Here is a 21,044-nt window from a genome sequence, read left to right as displayed (position 1 = left end):
GGAGCTGCTGGACTAACACTACCTTTGTTTGGGTCTTCTGCAGAGTGCTTGTTTTCTTAGCTTTCTAATCCCTGGGGCTTAGGAAGAGAAAGTGAAAGCTCTTATGTCCCGGTCTCATCTCTACTCCCTCTTAAGCTACATTGAAAAAGAATCCTGACCACCACCACCATCTTCCAGACTATCCTTTATGTTGTTGAAGTAGCCTGGAAAATCACATTTAGCATTTTCTGTTTGAGATTATAATGTTGTCTGTGTGCCCAAAGTAAAAAGACCAGTACAGAGGAAGACAACCATAAGAGTGAGGGGAATGGAGACCATGGCTTATATGGATTAGTTGAAGGAACTGAGGAGGCAGCATAGTGCATTGGGGAGAACCCTGAATTTATTGTCAGAGGATCTGCGTTCAAATCCTAATTCTCCCACTTACTGTCTATAAATAAAGGCTGGACTCAGTGATGTTTAAGGTGTTTTCCAACTTTAAGTCTACAATCCCGTGACCATGTTTATTTATCCTGGAAAAGACAAGACCTGGGGGAACATGATATCAGTCTTGGAGTACTGGAAAGACTCTATTATGGTAGAAGACTTGTTCTTTTTTGGGTCCAGAGATCAGAGGTGAGGGACGGTGGACAGAAGCTACAAAGAGAGATTTAAGTTTGCTGTAAGAAAAAACTTGTTAATAGCTAGAGTTTTCCACGAGTTAGTTGGGGCTGCCTCGGGAGGTAAAAGTTTGTGCGCTGAAGGTCTTTGAGTGGAGGCAGAATGAGCTCTTGTAAGCGTTTTCATGAAAGAGATTCTTGTTCAACGGTGAGCTGAGCTAGATGACCTCTGAGGTACCGTCTAATTCTTGTAATTCCATGAAATCATTTCACGTCACTAGACCTAGGTTTCTTACCAGTAAAACGAAACAAAGGGGTTAGAATAAATGGCCTCCAAAGTCCCTTTCACATTGGCCGTGAATCGAATTAGACAACTCTGAGGTCACTTCTAATCCCATAATTCCATTCAGTCCATTCTCCCCCTACTCCCGAGTTTCCATATTGTTAAAACAAAGGAGTTACAATAAAAGGTCTCCAAGATCTCTTCTACATTAGCCGTTCTCTGGCTTTCTGTGGTAATCATTACTGGCCATGAGTGAACTCTGCCAAACATTTCTGCCAAGACCAGAATCCCATTGGGTGACACTAGATGTGACTTCAATATGACTGCCTTCTGAATAGATTCTTCTAATTGTGGTGTCCTCTTTCTCAGTGTCAGCCCATGTCTGCTGCTGATTGGTCGAGGGACATGCGCCACTACAAGTTATTAGGAGTCCAGCCTTTGAATAACTGGCTAATTGTGTGTAGCCACAGAAATGAAGATGTGGCCGAGAGCCTCCTGAGCTGCTTAAGAAGAGTGAGCGGTCCCATGGGATTTCACTTTGGGAAGCCGAAAATGTGAGATTATTTGGAGAACTAGCCTATGGTCTTTTTTAAAACAATTTTATTCAGATATAACTTTCACTCTTTGGTTTAATGAGAAGCTTAATGTCCCCTGAAGCATGAATAAAAGGCTTCTTTGTTGGAACATATTACCTAATGTAAACAGAGAGACCAAGAGAGAGGAATTTTGCAACAAGTAGCATTTGGAAAAAGTTTCTCTTGTGGTGTATTCCAGGTTATAATATTTCTAGAATGCTTTGCTTTCCCACGGTCCTTAAAAAAGGTATTTGAAACAGTTTAAATATTTTCATAAACTTCTCAAATCAGTTATTTTTGAAACTTAACATGATAAAAGAACAATTAAACAAAGAGACTTCTTTGGGCTTCTAAGATTGAGTTTAAATTTAATTTAAAAGGAAAAGAGAATTTCTGACTCAAACCTTTCCATAATAGAAAAGAGTCAGTGGACTTGGTTTTGAAGCCTGGCTGTGCTGCTTTGTGTTTGTGTGACCTGGGTAAGTCACTGCCTCTCTGGACTTCTGTTTTCCCATCTATAAAACCAAGGGTTTGAATTTAGTGCTTTGTAAAATCCTTTTCAGCTCTAGATCTCTGAACGAAGAATTCTCCTCTTGTGGTATAGATACAGTTTCCTGATACTCGCTGGAATTGTTTTCTTTCTTTGTAAAATTAGGTATGTGCTTTGCACTTTACTAACATTTGATGTGCTTAGGAGGAGATGCAGACAGACACTGTGAACAGTGATTCTTTAGTTAATAGTCTTTCTCTCCCCTCCCCCACCTTCCTTACCCACCTCTGCCCTGGTGGAGATAATACATTTTCAGAGGTAGAATGGGGTGAATATAAGACTATAGAATATTAGACCTAAGAAGGACCCTCAAACATCATAGGACCGAGCTGGAAGGGACCTTAGAGAGAGCATTTTGTTCAGCCTGTAATTAAATACGAATTTCTCCTACAACACTCTTGACAAGTGGCTGCCCAGGTTCTGCTTGAATACCAGCAGTGGTTGGGAGCTCACAACCTTCCTGAGGTGGCTCATTTCATTTGGGAGAAGTTTTCCCTGAGCTGGCTAAAATCTACTTTTCTGTTGCTTCTACTCATTGCTCTGAACAGAACAAGCTGAATTCTTTTTTTTTTTTTTGTCATGACGGTTCTTCAGAAATGTGAAGATAAGTATCATGTCTTACCCAGGTTTTCTCTTCTCTAGTTTAATCATCTCTGGTTTCTTAAATTGGCCCTCTTCTGTACACATCCCATACTTCATTTTGTCAATGTCTTTCCTAAAATGCCATGTCAGAACTGAGAAATATTCCCCATGTGGTTTCACCAGGGTGGAACACTCTGGAACTACTGCAATATGGTAGTTAAATTTTATGCCTTTATAATCAAAGAATGACAGAATTAAAAGGAACCTTAGAGATTAGCTGTTACAGCCTTCTCCTTTTGGAGATGATTAAAAGGGCCTGTAGAGGAAAAGTGACTTACCCCAAGGTGACTATTATTGGAGGAACTGGGACCAAAGCCATATCTCCTAATGCCCTGGTTATCACTCTTTGTGCATGCCATAACTGTTTCTATCTTTCCATCTAGCCAGTGTACTGTAGAGCTGTTTTAGTAGGGGAAAGCATACTCAGAACTCAAAATTGAACTTAGTTAATAATGAATTTTGGTACAACAGAACAAGGCATCTTCATAAACTCAGATGATCCTAAAGCCTCATTTTAGCTAATATTTAAAACTTTTTCACTATAGAGTTTATTTCTAAAGATGTTAACAAATTGCCTGGCTTGAGTTTCATTTTCTCTTATCTCCCTTTCCCTGTTCTCTAGAAATACATAGTAATGAAAGGAGCAGATTCAGGCATACACAACAGAATACATAGGCTCTGTGTAATACACAGATTGGAGAATAAATTCATGAAAAGTTAAGATGGCTAGATAGTGAAACTTTTTCTTATAGTTTTATTGCTAATGACTGGCTTCTCCTCCTGGGGAGATTATTTATTTCCCTTTTGATTGTTATACATCATCTCCTTTTAAAAAGACTAGGGTGATGATTTTCAGGTAGGGGCTAAGTTTACTTGCCTGTTGTGGAATTGGACATGACAAAGAAATTAAAGTTTTACATTTGCCACAGACCAAGCTCACCTGCCACAAGAAATCAGGACATACTAGTCCTGCCACCTGGAGGCTTATTCTTAAAAGGCTCCTTGGATTTAAAATGACTCCATAATATAAGTGTATAGACATAACCCACTTCTGCAGGAAACTGAAGTAGGATCCTTGATTTTGAGCTAGAGGAGACCTGAGAGGTTATTTAGTCCAGTTGCCTCATTTTGCAGATGAAGAAACTGAGTCCCAAAGAGGTAGATTTGATGATGGTCACACAGATATTATATGGCCAAGTCAGGATTCAGATCAACATCCTTGAACTCTAGAATCCAGCACGCTTTCCCCTGGACCAGTTGGCTCCTTGTGGTGCAGGAATCATGTTTTATGTGTTAGTGCCCCATGGCACTGGGCCAAGTGCTAAGCACATAGTCTTGGTGATGTTCAGTAAATGCTTGTTAGTAGACTGATCAATCGATTTGATTAAACTGGAAGTGAGAGTTGAGACAACTACCCAGAGGAGGAAGTTATAAAAAAAAAAACCCAAAACCCTGCTCTCATGGAAAAAGTAGAGATCCTTTGACTGGTATTAAATGAAGTAGAGGATATTAATTAGATTTCAATTAGCTTCATTCAGAAATTTTTCTGCATAGATACAACGAGAGGGAACATTTGCCAGATTTTTTCCTAAAACCTGATTTTGCCGGAGATTTTGTTTCAGGTCGTTGATGTCATAAATGCCTGTGATTCCAAAGTTGTGCCCCAACCTCATTTTAAAGTTGCTAAATAATGACGACGATGGGCAGCTTGATACTGCAGTGGATAGAGTGCCGAGCTTGGAGTCAGGAAGACTCATTTTCTTGAGTTCGAATTTAGCCTCAAATACTTACTAGTTGTGTGACCCTCGGCAAGCCACTTAATCCTTTTTGCCTCAGTTTCCTCATCTGTAAATTGATATAGAAAAGGAAATGGCAAAGCATTCCAGTATCTTTGCCAAGAAAACCCCAAATGGGGTCATGGAGAATCAGACGTGACTGAAATGATCAAAGAACAACAAAATAAGATTAATAAAAATCCTTAAAACCAAAAACATTCTGCTTCCTTAGAAACACAGAATCTCCAGGTTGGCAGGGCCTTTTGAGGCCTTCCAGGTCAGTCTCCATTTGACCAAGAGTCACCTTGACATAATCCCTGACAGGTCACTGAATTAAAAAAAAATTGAAAACATGATCATTGGACATATTAAGCTAGTCTAATAGTGAAAGTACCCACATTTTACACTTGGGAAGTTTTAATTTGCTTCAAGTAAAATTTTATTTTCAATAAACGTTTTTACCTTTTAGGAAAATCCACATGTAGTATTTCTAATGCTATAGGATAAACCACTGTGTAAAGTATATGAAATTATAGATCTTAAATATTCATTTTTTTATGTAGCATCAAAGTTCAAGAAAACACAGCGGCATTTATGCGGGCTATACAACAGCATACAAACCCTGATGTACAATTGGTATGTAAAAACTGATTTTAAAATTATTTATTATTTCTTATATTTTCTTATTATCTCTATATGTTGTCCGAAAGGGAGAATTTCAACATACTTATACACTCCTACCCATACCTGTATCTGTTGTCACTGGTTATTCTCTAGTTTACAGATACTCTGAGTAGCACAATGGAGAAGCTGGATGGTAGAAGTAAATATATATACACACACACACATAAACATGTATACGTACATATATGGACATACACTTTCCTAAACAAATTCTGTTCCTGATCTTTGTTTTTATGTTTGTGCATATCTCTTGTTTCCTATCCCTCCTGCCTCCTCCACTTTACTTCTACCAGCCACCTTGCCCTTCTATTACTTCCCTGCCCCCCCCCCCCCAAGGATCCCTCCTCTATCCTCCCATTCCCATAAATCTAAACACCCTTCTATACCCCCCTTTTACTTATTCCCTCCCCCTCCCGTCTAAAGATCCCTCCCTTGTCTCCCCCTCCCTATCCCCCTACCATTTTATTTCTTCTGAATTTAGAAGACTTTTATGCTCTTCTGAACATATATATGTATTTAGTTCCCTCTTAAACCCATTCCCGATGAAAGCAGGTTACCAGAGCTACCAGCCCTCCTCCTCCATCTAATTCTTCTGTATCAGTTCTTCCTCTTATACCTCATTTGTATAGAATAATTATTCTTTTTAGCTGTTCCTAAATGGTTTTACTTTTAAATTCATATCATCCTTGGGTTTACTCCGATCTTTCTTATGAGCTACTGGATTATTAATGAGAATCTTAGACATATGTTTTACATTTTGCATATATAAAAAGTAAATGGCCTGTCCTTATTATCAGTCTTTGGTATGTACCTTATATTTCTCTTGGCTCTTTTATGTCAAATCTTCTATTAAGTTTGGGATTTTTTTTTAACAAAGTCTTTAAAGTCTGACAGTTGATGGAATGTCCTTTTTTCGTTCAGGATTGTGCTTAACTTTTCTGGGTGTGAACCTGTTTTAAGAAATATTTTGATAACTGTGTTTCAGTTTAATTGGTTTTCTTTTTATCTTATGTACGTAAAAACATTATTCTGAGAAGGGCACTATAGACTTCACCAGACTGCCGTGGGGTCAGTGACCAAAAAAAAAAAAAAAAAGATGGTCAAGAGCCTCTGGTGTAAGATATTAAGAATGTGTCATAGTTGTGGGAATAAGACTACAGCAGGTAGAAAAAAATGATACTTTGAAGTATAAATAATCATTTAACTCTGCTTCCTTTTGCTTCTGTTTAGGTGATGTGTATCCTTCCTTCAAATCAAAAGGACTGCTATGATTCAATTAAAAAGTTTTTGAGCCTGGATCATCCAATCCCAAGCCAGTGTGTTCTGGCTCGAACCCTGAGCCGGCAAGGAATGATGATGAGCATTGCCACGAAGATTGCAATGCAGGTGGTCTGCAAGCTTGGAGGAGAGTTGTGGGCAGTAGAGATACCGGTGAGGGACCTGCTTATGGCATTTGCTTTGAGGCTCAGTAGGAGAAAATCTTCCATCCTCACAGCCAGATCAGACAGCAGCAAGTCAGGTGTCCAGCATTGTCCTAAATTCACCTTATTAGTCTTAGGGAGTTTGCCCCAGGCACTAAGAGGCTAAGTCATTTGCCCAGGGTCGTAAAGCTAGTATGTGTCAGGGGGAGGACTTGAACCCAGGTCATCCTGATTCTGAAGTTAGCTGTCCCATAGGAGGTAGAGGAGCAGTAGGAGGAGTCCCTGGAATTTGGTAGGACAGGGACTACCAGAAATGGTAGTAGGGGCTCCTTTTTGACAGATCCTTTTAGTTAATGGGCAAGGAAGGGACCATGGTGGGGGATGTTGCTGTATGATCTTTAGCCACTGATCAATCCCAGTGTAAAGTGGGTGGTGTGCTGGGCTTGGAGTTGGGCCTATTTTGAATCCCACTTCCAACACCAACTAGCTGGATGACACTGAACGAGTCACCTATGCTCAGAATTTATCTCCTAAGTCATAGAAAGCTTGTTATCTGCTTTGGGAAGTTCATGTATTGGTGAAATCCCAGATTTTTCCTATATGTGTGCAGTGCCACTCAAAAGAGACATATCTGGGTCCTCTCTTTCTCTCTCTCTCTCTGTCTCTCTCTCTTTTTTCCCTCTCTCTCTCTCTCTTTTTCCCTCTCTCTCTCTCTGTCTCTCTTCCCCCCCCCTCTCTCTCTCCTCTCTCTCTCTCTCCCCTCTCTCTCTCTCCTCTCTCTCTGTCTCTCGTTTTCTTTCTCTCTCTCTCTGTCTCTGTCTCTCTCTGTCTCTTTCTCTCTTTTCCCTGTCCCTGTCTTCTCTCTTCCCTTTTTTTCCCCACCCTTCCTCTCTCTCCATTTTCCTATCTCTCCGTCTTAATTTTGTCTTTGTATCTCTAGTGTCTGCCACAATGCCTAGTGCTTAATAAATTTTGGTTCATTGATAGGTACTTTGAATTCCTTCCTTATTACCCTTTAGGCACATTGTTGTTTTTCTGTTTAGATCTTTTCTGTTTCTTATTGAACAATAAATTTGACCCCGATATCCCCAATACCTTTATTTCCTCCTATCACTTGTTGGTTGGAAAAATTATTTTCCTTAAACTAAATCCTGTTTGAGAGAATTGCCCTCAGATACCACTTTGCCACATTATCTAATTGTAAAAAATGGAATTTCACAGCTCAAGTCGCTCATGGTGGTTGGGATTGATGTCAACAGAGAGACGTGCGCCAGGGGACGTTCTGTAGTTGGATTTGTATCCAGCAGCAATTCCGGAATCACCAGGTACATTTCAAATTACAACCCACTGACTACTTATTCAATTACTGTCAAGCTCTTATTTGTGGGAAAATAGATGCCTTTTAAGCAGTGTTTTAAAGTTTAACTGGAAGCTGTCCTATTAAGACATGGTTTTGAGTCCCTTTGTCCACCTGTTGAAATTCCTCCCTTTTGCCTCTCTTCCTTCATTTTGGGTTCACCTCTTTGCTAATAACCCACCTTCAAGCCCTCCCAGCTTGAAGGGATTGCTCTCTCCTTAGATTTCTTATCTAACCTGATATGTACCTTCCCCTTATATCTATTATCTAATTTGTTTAATAGTTATTTCAGAGGCAGGGTAACATAGTAGATAAAGGACTAGCCGGCTTTGGAGTCCCCAAGACTTGCATTCAAGTACTCTACCTCGAACAATATACTGACTTGGTGACCCTGGGTAAGTCACATAACCTCTTAGTGCCCCCAGGCAGCTTTCAATAAATATAAGTTATAGAGGATTTTCCAATCCGCACCAGTAGAGGGAATTTCCATGCCGAAAGTTCCTCAAATCAATGAAAATCACCGGTCTAGATCAAATAGTAAAATAATAAAATAAGGATTTTTGCATTAATGTCGTGTCTTCCCCCACCAGATTTTAAGCTCCTTGATGGCAGGGACTGTATCATAAAATACATTTTTGTATCCCCAGTGGCCTGTGTGTAACAGACACTTAAGAAATGTTTGTCAGAATGTTACTCGTTTAAAGTTGGTTGTCATGATCAGGACTTGATGTAGCAGACAGTATTTTTACGTTGAATTCCAGTCCTTTTAGTGGAATCTCTGTAACCTTGATAAAAATCTCGTATGATGTCCAGCTCAAATTTATTAGGGAAAATTGGGAGGGGTGCTGGACTTTAAAGAGAGAGGGAGAGAGGACCTGGGTCTAAATGCTGATAGATTACCTGGGTGCTCGATTACCTCATATGTAAAGTGAGGGAGTTGGGTACAAGACCTCCCTTCACAGGCTGATTGTACATTGTATGCTGATACTCTGTGGTTCAGCCAGAGTGGCCTTCTTTCCATCCGTGGGATAGTTCATCTTTCATCTCTCTGCATAGGCTGCCCCTCTACCTGGAATGCTCTCTCTTCCCACCTATGCCTCTTAATTTCTTTAGAAGCTTAACTTAAGTATCACCCCCAGGTGAGGATTTCCTGATTCCCCCAGATTAACCGTAATACCTGCTGTTTTTACCAGACTTTGAGGTTTGTCCAGTGCTCCACATACACAGTCTCATTTGAGCCTCCCAAGAGCCCTCTGAGGTAGGTACAATTATCATCCTCATTTCAGATGAGGATACTGAGGAAAATAGGTCACACAAGTCACCCTTGGTCACACACCTCATGTCAGAGACCAACCTTGAACCCAGATTGTTTGAATCCTGGCTTCAAGTCCAGTTCTCTACCCACCGTGCCAAATCCAGTGGCTTCTTCTCAGTACTTATCCTCTTCCACCTCACTGTAGCCTTTGACCCTACTGATTACTCTGCCTTCTTTCATACTCTATTTCTAGTCTTTTTTTTTAATTGGAGGCAATTGGGGTTAAGTGACTTGCCCAGGGTCATACAGTTAGTAAGTGTCTGAGGCTGTATTTGAACTTAGGTCCCCCTGACTTCTGGGCCAGTGCCACCCTCTACTTCTCTTATACCTTACTCCTTGACCTGTAGCTTTTGATCTAGTGACACTGGCCTCCTTTATGGTCCACAAACAAGATACTGCATCTCTCGGCTCGGGGATTTTCTCAGGCAGTCCTCCGTGCCTGGAATATTCTTTTTTCTCACCTCTACTTACTGACGTCCCTAGCTTCTCTATCTTCTACAGGAAGCCTTTCTCAACCTCTCATAATTCCAATGCCTTTCTTCTCTTAATTATTTCCTATTTATCCTATACATAAATTGCTTGTATATATTTGTTTGCTTGTTGTCTCTCCCATTAGATTGTGTATTCCTTGAGGGCAAGGACTCTTTTTTTTGTATCCCCAGCATTTAGCACAGTGCCTGGCACATAGTTGTTTTTCAGTTGTATCTGACTCTTTAGGACCTCATTTGAGGTTTTCTTGTCAAAGATACTGGAGTGGTTTGCCATTTCCTTCTCTAGTTCATTTTACAGATGAGGAAACTGAGGCAAACAGGGTCAAATGCCTTGCTAGTAAGTGTCTGAGGCTGGATTTGAACTCAGGAAGATGAGTCTTCCTGACTCCAGGCCCCGCACTTTATCTATTGTGCCACCTAGCTGCACTGGCACATAGTAGTAGGCACCTAATAAATGTTTATTGATTGACTGTGCCTCCCTACTTTAAAATGGAGCTTTTGAACTTAAATGATCTCTAAAGTACCTTCTAGCTCTGATTCTGTATTTAAAGTACAATTTTTAATTTATATCATTGGATAGGAATTCATTTGTATTTTATGATTAGAAGTCTGAGTTTAACTATCAGCTTGTACACTTTTAATAATTTAATTTCAAAGTGCTAATAAATAAGTGCATGATTTCTACCATCCATGACTGTGATTAAAAAGGAACTGATGTCTCCTTCTCTAAAGCCCTCCTGTAGCTCCCTATCATGGTAGATCCAGCCTGAGTCCCTTTCATTAATTTGGAATATTTCATGAATGAAAAATTATCATGATCAAGGAAGCAAAAACATTTTAAAAAGGAAGACGAGAAAACAAAAAAGAGGCTGTCGCAGCTTCTGGGGTTTGCACCATGGTTCTTCCTGACAGGAAAGAACGTTGCATTTGTAGTCAGAAGAGCTTGGTTCAAGGCTTGCCTTCTTGTCATTCACTAGCCTCTTACCATGGACTAGTCACTCACTCTTAGTCTCAGTTTCCTTATCTTGAAAATGGGGATAATGATACTTGTACCCCTGGCCCCCATAGTTTTTGTGAGGGTTATAATTTGTAACTGTAAAGCACTAGGTAAATATAAACCACTTTTATTATTCCTTCGCAACATCTTTTTGATGCAGTCTGGAGGACACCCTACGTTCTCCAAGGCTATGGCAGCACAGCATAAGGTCAGGCAGGTCCTGTCCGTCTGGAAAGTGAAGTTTGATCCTAGCAGTACTCTAGAAGGATGTCTGTGGTTCAAGGATCAGCCTAGTCAAGCACCCAGAGGCTCATCACTGGCAATAAATAGATGAGGAAGTCTTTGGCCATAGTGACTTATGAAACAGATGAAAATGATTATGTTCTTCAGTGTTCTTTCACTGATGCTTTTTATCATTGCCTGTACCTTCCACTTCTTCATCCTACACCCGCTACTCTTCTTCCTCCACGTTTGTTCTGAAAGTCACTGAATTGGAGTGGGAAGGAACCTTAGAGACCACCTGGTTCACCTTGTCATCGAATAAGGATTGCAGCAAGTGTTCTTATTGGTTTTTGTACTCACCCCTTCCCCCTTTAATTCCCTTGAGCGTAGAGCCCGAGTCATCCCATTGGATTCCCTGTATCTAGCATAGTGCCTTGCACACAGTTGTTACTCTTATAGAAGACAGATGTCTTATAGAAGATGGATAGCTCATAAGCTGAGTGTAGTCCTGAACCGTCCATGAGAAAATTCTTTGGTCATTAAGAACTCTGGGCTGTGTTGCTCAATTGAATGCTTCACTTCTCTAGGCATGCAACTCTTGAAAGGTGTCCTCATAGGATCCTCTGAATGGTTCACCTCCTTCATTGTCAATAAATCTTGTGTCTGAGGCTTCTGGGATGCTTTGAGAATTGATGGTCAGCTTCCTCTTTTGTGACACCCACAGCTGTAGGTGGTTGTCCAGACATAATGATAATGTTGGTTTTTTACTCAGTATTCCACCATGTTGTTCATGCTCAAAATGCTTTTTAGCTATCAGCTAATCGATTACAGTAGAAAGTGAGCTTGTCTCTGAAATCCAGGTGAATTTATCAGATTCACAGTAGGGAACACAAAAGGAACGCACGATATAGAAAATATTTCCTGAGGACTGATCCATGGAAGCATCAGTTTGTGCTTTGAACAGTTTTGGGAGCAGGATTTAGGTTTTTTCATGTATTAGTTCCCTTCCTTCAATTGATAAATCAGCCAGTCAGTCAGCAAACATTTATTAAGCACCTTGTTTAGTCGTTTCAGTAGTGTTCAACTGTGATCTCATTTGGAATTTTCTCAGCAAAGATACTGGAGTAGTTCATCATTTCCCTCTCCAGCTCATTTTACAGATGAAGAAACTGAGGCAAACAGGGCTAAGTGACTTGCTCAGGGATTTACAGAGCTGAGGCCGGATTTGAACTCAAGAAGATGAGTCTTCCTGACTTCAGGCCTGGCACTGTATCTCCTCTAGCACCTTGCTGCCCTAGTCTGTGCCAAATGCAGGGAATACGAAAGTAAGGTAATCACTGTCCTTAAGTAATTCACATCAGGTGATACTGATTAAACACCTACTGTGTGCAAAACATTGAATGTGAGAAAAGTTTTTTATAAGGAATCTATTTCTCAGTTGGATAATATGGATTTAACTAGGTATTGTTCATATAATGTTTTTGATGTTTTCTGTTAGCTCTGTGGGTGATGAGATAGTCACCCTTTGCCATGATGATATCTGTTAGCCATACTGGACAAACATCAGATGTTAGTAGGACTAGAGGAATTATATCAGTCTAACGCATAACACTTGATTTTAAAAAAATTTTACTGATAACTTTTGCTCTAAGATCATCTTTATTTCTCAGTGTGTTTCCTCCCCTTCTTTACCTGGAGAGCCATTTTCTTCTAAAGAAGAAAGAGGAAGAAAAAGCAGTTCAGCAAAACTAATGTATAATCTGAGGCTGGAAGTATTTGCAGTGTTGCACACCCACAGCCTCTTCCTCTGCAAACATAGAAGGGAAGTGCCTGTCTCATCTCTCCCTTAGGGCCAAGCTAGCCTTTGCTGTTAGTAATCAGCAACTTTTTTTCCTGGTTTCAGGCTAAATCTGGGTGGATTAAAAGAGGGAGCAGTGAATTAGAGAGTAAAAACTCAATTACCAGTCTTGAGAAAATGTTAAATGTTGCAGATTGACTTCTTGAGCTTTGCTTTCTCTCTCTCTTTTTTTAGATGGTTTTCTCGCTGTATCCTTCAGAACACAAAGACTGAGATGGCAGATTGTTTGAAAGTTTGTATGAAAGGTACTGCAGCATGCACCAGGGACATTCAGTAGCTATCTACATGTATAGAACTTAGAAATAAGACAAAACAAAAACCTAAGGAAAGTATGAGGATGGAAATCATCAAAATCAGGGCAGAAATGAATAAGGTAGAAAAACAAGATGGCATTTTAAACACTTGATAAAGCCAAAAGCTGATTTTTTTAAAGAAGGTCAGTCATTTAATAAATAATTACCAAATTTAATTTTTAAAAGGAAAAGGAAACCTTGAATGGCCAATGTTAGAAATGAGAAAATGAATGTAAAAGACATAAAGCAAATTATCTTGACTAGTACACATAACTTTATTGCTAATCAGTTTGAACTTTGAAAAGAAATGCATGAACTACAGAAATATTAAGTATATACATTGATAAAATTAGAAATAGATAACCTAAATAGATCAGTTTCCAGAAGGAGAAAGCAAATAGTCAATAAATATTTATTAAGCTCCTATTACTATATGTGGGGAGGGGGAAGGGAGTAAGCATTTATAGCACCTACTATATGCCAGGCACTGTGCTAAACACCTTACAGATACCATCTTATTTGATCCTCATAAACACTCTGTGAGGTAGGTATCCCCATTTTAAAGTTAAGGGCACCTAATCACTAAGTGTCAGTATAGGGGGACACCAAGGAAGCAGGTCACCATGGTCGAGTCACTCAAGCTTATTGCTTCACTTGTCCCAGCCTATGAGAGAGTTGGTAGCTTCTGCTGGCACCAGGTAAATGTGTTGAAGGCACAGGAGCAGCCATTGCCAGCCCCCCAAAATAACTAACCTGGAGGGGTGGTTCAAAATCATTCAAGACTAGCACTCTACTGGCTTAGAACTAGGCAGGCTTTGGGAATTGAGGCTAGCAGCCACGAGGGGTTTAGGACAGGGATTGCTGGGGACAAGATTAGAATTAGGCATAACTGTGGGATTGGAATTGGAAGGGTAGTTGAAACAGGGTTGTTAGGAGGATCAAATCAGATGATAATTGTGCTTAGCACAGTGCCTGGCACATAGGAAGCACTATGTAAGTGTCAACTATCATTATTTACCAAAAAAATGGGAATATTTTCTTCATCAGCTTACAAAAATGAAAATTTGCCAACTCGTACTTCTCTGACTGAGCTTGTCTTTCACAGGAGCACTAGACAGGTGGTACAGATATAATCATAGCTTTCCAGCACGCATCATCGTGTATCGTGATGGGGTTGGGGATGGTCAGCTCCAGACAATTGTAGATTATGAGGTCCCACAGCTGCTGAGCAGTCTCAGAGATTCCAATTCTGGTTACAGGTAATTAACTGTTATTTCTCCTTTCCCTCAGTCAAAATTATGGCAAATTTAGTGTCACAATAAAGGGTGACTTTTATGATGTTTGGTATGATATGTTGAAATCCTGTTTGTTTGATAAGTATATGGAAGTTGTGTCATTGTGCCCATCCCATGGGAGGGCTGAAGTCATATTTTGATTAGACTCCCTTGCTCTAGTTTTGGCTGTATAGTGGATTCAGGCTGTGTGTGTGTGTGTGTGTGTGTGTGTGTGTGTGTGTGTGTGTGTGTGTTGGAGAGAAAATTAGGTAGAGATTAAGGAGATACGTATCTGAGCTACATGTGTAGTTGAGAGGGCTTAGTGGGAAGAATGGGGAAACTGGAGGGACCAGGGTAAGCAAGAGTCTCTTCCTCTGCCATTTAAAAATGCCCACAGTGAACTGATCCAGCCATTCTGGAGAGCAATTTGGAACCATGGCCAAAGGGCTATAAAACTATATATAGCCTTTGATCTAGCAATACCACTACTATATCTACATCTATATAAAAAGGAAAGGAACTTATTTGTATAAAAATATTTATAGCAGTTTTTTTTTGTGGCTAAGAATTAGAAGTTGAAGGGATGCTCATCAGTTGGAGAATGGCTAAACAAGTTGTGGCATATTATTGTGAGGGACAATATATATTATGCTATAAGAAATGACGAACAGATAGATTTCAAAAAATCCTGGAAAGACTTACATGAACTGATGCAAAGTGAAGTGAGCAGAACCAGGAGAACATTATACATAGTAACAGCAATATTGTGTGCTAACAACTATGAATGACTTAGGTTTTCTTAGTAATACAATGCTCCACGATAATCCCAAAGGAGTCATGATGGAAAATGCTATCCACCTCCAGAGAAAGAACCGATGGCCTCTGAAGCATACTACTTTTCATTGTTTGTTTCCTTTTTTTCTGTTTGAGTTTTCTTCTACAAAATGACTACATGATTGCACATATATAACCTATATCAAATTACTTACCATCTCAGTGAGGGAGAGATAGAATTTCTAAGTAAAAACTTAAAGAAAAAGAATGTAAAATTGTTTTTACATGTAATTGAGAGAAAATATTATTTTTAAAAATAAAATACATATTAAAGTCAAAAAATAAAAATACCCACAGCTCTTACAAATAGAGGTGAAAGAGAGTGCTTGCTTTCAGGCTGGCTCTTGCCCTTGGGAAACAAATTTATCCTAGCCACAGAAATAGGTATAGAGTATTTGTCTTCCAGATAATTTAAAGCACTTCAAAAAGATCATTATCTCATCAAATCCTTCAGACAGCTTTTGAGACAGACAAATGACCAGTAATGTCACCTTTGCTTTCTATGGGATGTTTTCACTATTTTAAAACATGACAGAGTAGATAGAGAGTGGGAGAGCCAGAAGGACCTGGGTTCATGTACTGTACTTCCTTTCATATATACATGGCTGTGTGACCCTGGTTAAGCCCTTTCAGTTTTCTAGGCAACTTTCTAAGATGATGAGTTTCAGAGAAAGTGCTGACCTGTGTTAGCAGGTGGAGTGCCTTCATTTGGAAGTTCCCTGTGCTAATAACATCATTGGTCCAGTCTCTCTTCCAAAAAATTGTTGCTACTTTTTAACCATGGAATGTGAGATGTAAATATGGGGCCATCTTTTTGTCCCATTCTTCTCTTTTGCTCTGTCATTCCAAGCCCCAAAGTGTCAGTGATTGTGGTGAGGAAGAAGTGCATGCCCAGATTCTTCACTGAAATGAACGGAACACTGCAGAACCCACCACTGGGCACTGTGGTAGATTCAGAGGCAACACGTCCGGAATGGTAAGTATACATACGAAGATGCCTTTTGATTTATATTATGCTTTTAAAAATAAAGAGTATGCTTGCTGTTCAGTACATCTTTGAGTTCCTTAATATTGACACTCGTGATGATAATGACAGATTGCAGCCTATCCAGGTCTGCTCGTCCCACTGGACATTGGTTAGTGTTTGGTTCTCCAGATGTTGGAATCATTGGAATCATTCAGATGTAGCACTCAATTTGTACTAGCTACCATGCTGGGCACTTCACTATTATTATCTCATTTGGTCCTCACAGCAACCCTGGGAGGTAGGTGTTAGCATCACCCCCATTTTACAGCTGGGGTAACTGAGGCAGACAGAAGCTAAGTGACTTGTCCAGAGTCACATAATTAGGAAGATTATGAGGCCAAATTTGCACTCTGGACTTACTGACTGTGTACTGTACCATCAACTGCTAGGAAGAGTTACACAAATGCTGATTTATTGTTATTATTGTCATTAGTACTATTTTATCCCACATACACTTCTGCTTATTTCCCTTTCCCTTCCCTTCAGATTAATTCTGGTTTTTTTTTTATCTATACTTGTCCATTCCATGGGTCATTGACCCACATTAGATTGTTTAGATGTTACAGTCATCTGAAGGTTCATTTTAAATAAGACAGAGTGTTTTGCAAACCTTAAAATGCTTTACAAATACCAATTATTGCTGTTATTCATTAATATTCTCTCCCCTCCCCATCCTTCCCCCTGCCTCCAGGCACTTCTTGTTTCTCTTCACCTTCCCTTCGTTCTTTTCTTTTGCTTCAGGTATGACTTTTACTTGATCAGCCAGGCTGCTCATCGGGGAACTATTACTCCAACATATTATAATGTCATCTATGATGATAATGGATTGAAGCCAGACCACATGCAGCGCCTGACCTATAAGTTATGCCACCTCTATTACAACTGGCCCGTAAGTGGATAAGCTTTTTAAGTATTTAAACACGAGTTCTCAGATTTTCCATGTCCAATCCCTCCCTCTGTGGGAAATGCTGTGCTTCATCATCTTTGGGGGATACATGTGCCAAAATGACTGTCTGATGAGGCTTTACAGATAGCTGAGGAAAGAAGGAAAGAGAAAGGGAAAGATCTATCCAACTGAATGCAGAATTCCAGAGAATAGCAAGGAGAGATAAGAAGGTTTTCTTAAATGAGCAATGCAAAGAAACAGAAGAAAACAATAGAATAGGAAAGACAAATCTTCAAGAAAATTAGAGCTATCAAGGGAACGTTTCACGCAAAATGGGCATACTAAAAGACAGAAATGGTAGGGACTTAGCAGAATTAGAAGAAATTAAGAAGAGGTGGCAAGAATACTATACAAGAGAGATCTTAACATCACCTGTAACCATGATGGTATGGTTACTGATCTAGAGCCAGACATCCTGGAGATTGAAGTCAAGTGGGCCTTAGAAAGCATTGCTAACAGTAAGGCTAGCGGAGGTGATGGCATTCCAACTGACCTATTTAAAATCCTAAAAGATGCTGCTTCACTCGATATGCCAGCAAATTTGGAAAACTCAGCAGTGGCCAGTAGTTTGAAAAAGATCATTTTATGTCCCAGTCATAAAGAAGGGCAGTGCCAAAGCATGTTCAAATTACCAAATGCTTAGGCATGTTTCACTAGCAAAGATTTTGCAAGCTAGGCTTTAGCAATACGTGTACTGAGAATTACCAGAAAAGTAAGCTGGTTTTCAGAGCAGCGGAGGAACAAGAGACCAAATTGCCAACGTTTGCTGAATTATGGAGAAAGCAGAGAAGTTCCAGAAAACATCTACTTCTGCTTTATTGACTACACTAAAACCTTTCACTGTGTGGATCACAACAAAATGGGGCAAGTCTTCAAAGAGAAGGGAGTGTTAGACCATGTTACTTATTTCCTGAGGAGCCTGTATGCAGGCCAAGAACCGAACATGGAACAACTGATTGGTTTAAGATTGAAAAAGGAGTATGACAAAGCTATATATTATCACCTTATTTAGCTTGTATGTGAAGTACATCATGCGAAATGCCAAGTTGGACAAGTCAAAAGCTGGAATTAAGGTTGCCAGGAGAAATATTGACAATCTCAGATACGCAGACGATATCACTCTGATGGCAGAAAGTGAAGAACTAAGAAGCCTCTTAAGGAAGGTGACAGAGGAGAGTGTAAAAGCTGTCTTGAAGCTTAACATAAACACAAACAAATGAAGTTCTTGGCAACTGGTCCTGTCACTTCCTGGCAAATAGAGGGAGAAGAAATGGAAGAAGTGTCAGATTTTATGTTCTTGGGCTCAAAGATCACTGCAGATGGCCGCTGCAGCCATGAAATTAAAAGATACTTACTCCTTGGAAGAAAAGCTATGACAAATCTAGACAGCATACTAAAAAGTAGGGACATTACCTTGCCAATAAAGGTCCATATAGTCAAAGCTGCCATTTTTCCCAGAAGCAGCGTGTGGCTGTGGGAGTTGGATTGTAAGGAAAGCTGAGTGCCGCAGAATTGACACTTTTGAATGATGGTGCTGGAGAAGACTTTCGGGAGTCCCTTGGACAGCAAGGAGATTGATTCAGGCAATACTTAAAGAAATTAATTCAAGCTTCTCACCAGAAGGTCAAATACTGAAGTTGATTAAATACTTTGGCCACGTAATGAGAAGACAGGACTCATTAGAAAAGACCAGGATGTTGGGAAACGTTGAAGGCGAAAGGAGAAGGGGATGGCAGAGGGTGTGATGGATGGATACTATCATGGAAGCACCAAGCATGAGCTTGGACAGACTTCAGGAGAGAGCGAAGGACAGAAGAGGTTGGTGTGCTGTGTGGTCTTTGGGGTCATGAAGTGTTGGACGTAACAAAATCACAGCAGCAATAGATGCCACATCAGCCAAGTGGGAAGGTTACAGCATCTCAGAGATGAAAGGGACCTCAGAAGCCCCCTATCTCCATCCTGAACCCAAACAAGAATCTCTTCTTCCTTCCCTACCTCCCCAAGTGGCCATGCAACCTTGACTTGCTGGGCTCTAGTCAGGGGAACCCACTACCTCCACACGTAAAGCAGCACATTGCATTTTGGGAAGCTTTCATTATTAGGAGGGTTTGCCTTACATTGAACCAAAGAATTCCTCTTTTTGGGCAGCTGCCCCCAGCTGCTTCTGGTTTTGCTGCGGCCTGACTTTCCTCCAGCATGGTGGAGATGGTCTAGGTAGCAGGGATTCTCTGAGTCTCGAGGTTTTGGGAGAGGGCCAGGATTTTTCTTTGGCTCAAGCTTCCCCCAAGGTTCACAGGGAAGAGTCACCATTTTCATATGTCATCCTGGGCCTTCACATATTAAAGGTGAGTATTGTTTCACCCCTAAGCCCTCTCCTTTTCAGTCTAATGAACAGTTCATTTCCACATAAGCCAGCCTGAATTGTTTTCACTTGAGGTCTTCAAGGGCTGATTGATTACTGGTTAGGGATTTATTTTATTGGGGATTCTTGTTGAAGCGCAGTTGGACTTGTTGAGATTTGCCATCCCCTTGAACTAAGATGTTGTCTGATTCTGTAATTTCTTGGAGGAGTAAAGCCCGGATTGGAAAATGTGGAAGCTGCCCATGAAGTCTCCAAGGTGGCTGCTTACCTCAGACCATAAGGAGAATGTGCCGGACGTTATTAAGTGTAAGGTGCTTAGCACAGAGCCTGGCACATGATAGGCATAAAAATGCTAGCGATGATGGTGATGTTGAAAAGGAGGCTGTGGGAATGGATGAGGTGTGTGTGTGTGTGTGTGTGTGTGTGTGTGTGTGTGTGTCTCCTCCAATGTACCCTCAGATCTTGTGTTTGTTCAGGATTGCTCATTCAGGTGATTGTCAAGCAACCATGAGCAGCCCATGTCTAGACGCCAAGCACAAGGTCCATCACCATTTATGACCTCATATACGTTGTCTCGATTTTCAGTGTGATCTATAGCTCTCTGTCGGCTGAGTTTATTATTTAAACAAGGCAGGTCATGCTAATTATTAGCAAGGAGAAAAGCCTCAAGTAAATTGAATTGTATATGGAATTACTTGGTAGGAAGTTTTAGGAAAGAGAATTTTAAATAGAGTGCGGCTTGTAAATTGACAATCCCTTAATTTCTATGAGTGCTTTTTAAATTTTTTCTCCTCTTTTTCTCTCCAGGGCTTAATTAAGATCCCAGCACCATGTCAGTATGCTCACAAACTGACCTTTTTGGTGGGACAGAGTATCCACAGAGAACCCAGTATGGAGTTAGCGGACTGTCTTTTCTACCTGTGATGAAAAGACCACTTAGCCCCACTGGGAGAACAGTTCCAGTTTTGATTCTTTGTGTGGACCTCTTGTTCTCTCCATCCGATCAAGGTGATAAGATAGCTAAGCCCTGCTTAATTTCCAAAGAGAACCCTAGTGTGGAAAGCTCTCATAAAAAATTCCTGTTTTTTGAATTAATGGGTAAAACCCCCATTGTGGTAAAAGGTAGTTCATGACTCCTATTACCTGCCATGGATGCCACACAACTTTTTAACATCCTAGCATGGGGGGCTAAATTTAAGTCTGTGTGTTTATAGAAGTTTATGGAGGAAATCAAGGGACCTTAGTTCCTATTCAGCATTTAAGGAGGGGCTCTTTTTCATACTTTGTTTTTCTAAGTTGTTTTGATTAAAATAATTTCTAGAAAATAAAAGATACTTCAAGCATTTGTGCTTTCCTATTTTTTTTTTAAATTTTAGCTGATGAGACTTCCCATACAAAAACAAACAAAAACCAAGAAAACAAATTAGCAAAGATTTTGCTTTTACCTCAGCCCTGTTTGTCACTTACTCCTTATAGTCTTTTATTGGTTTTTCAATTTTATTTTTAATTTATGGAATAAAACAAGGATTTCAATAACAT

At 40.1% G+C, this 21,044-nt stretch overlaps 1 protein-coding gene across 1 annotated transcript in view; it reads left to right on the top strand.

The window, feature by feature from the left end:
• The window catches only part of PIWIL4 (piwi like RNA-mediated gene silencing 4), a 58,243-nt gene extending 37,814 nt beyond the window's left edge, over positions 1-20,429 (top strand). The window contains exons 12-20 of the mRNA XM_036746861.1: positions 1,252-1,436; positions 4,988-5,060; positions 6,339-6,539; positions 7,751-7,854; positions 12,944-13,014; positions 14,168-14,321; positions 16,021-16,146; positions 16,939-17,086; positions 20,313-20,429. Coding sequence (XP_036602756.1) covers positions 1,252-1,436; positions 4,988-5,060; positions 6,339-6,539; positions 7,751-7,854; positions 12,944-13,014; positions 14,168-14,321; positions 16,021-16,146; positions 16,939-17,086; positions 20,313-20,429 — 1,179 coding nt within the window. The remainder of the gene's footprint in view (positions 1-1,251; positions 1,437-4,987; positions 5,061-6,338; positions 6,540-7,750; positions 7,855-12,943; positions 13,015-14,167; positions 14,322-16,020; positions 16,147-16,938; positions 17,087-20,312) is intronic.
• The last annotated feature ends 615 nt before the right edge of the window (positions 20,430-21,044 follow it).

Source organism: Trichosurus vulpecula, chromosome 2 (assembly GCF_011100635.1).
Source record: "Trichosurus vulpecula isolate mTriVul1 chromosome 2, mTriVul1.pri, whole genome shotgun sequence".
Taxonomy (NCBI): domain Eukaryota; kingdom Metazoa; phylum Chordata; class Mammalia; order Diprotodontia; family Phalangeridae; genus Trichosurus; species Trichosurus vulpecula.
Note: the sequence above shows the minus strand (reverse complement) of the source record. Positions and strands in the feature narration are given on the sequence as shown.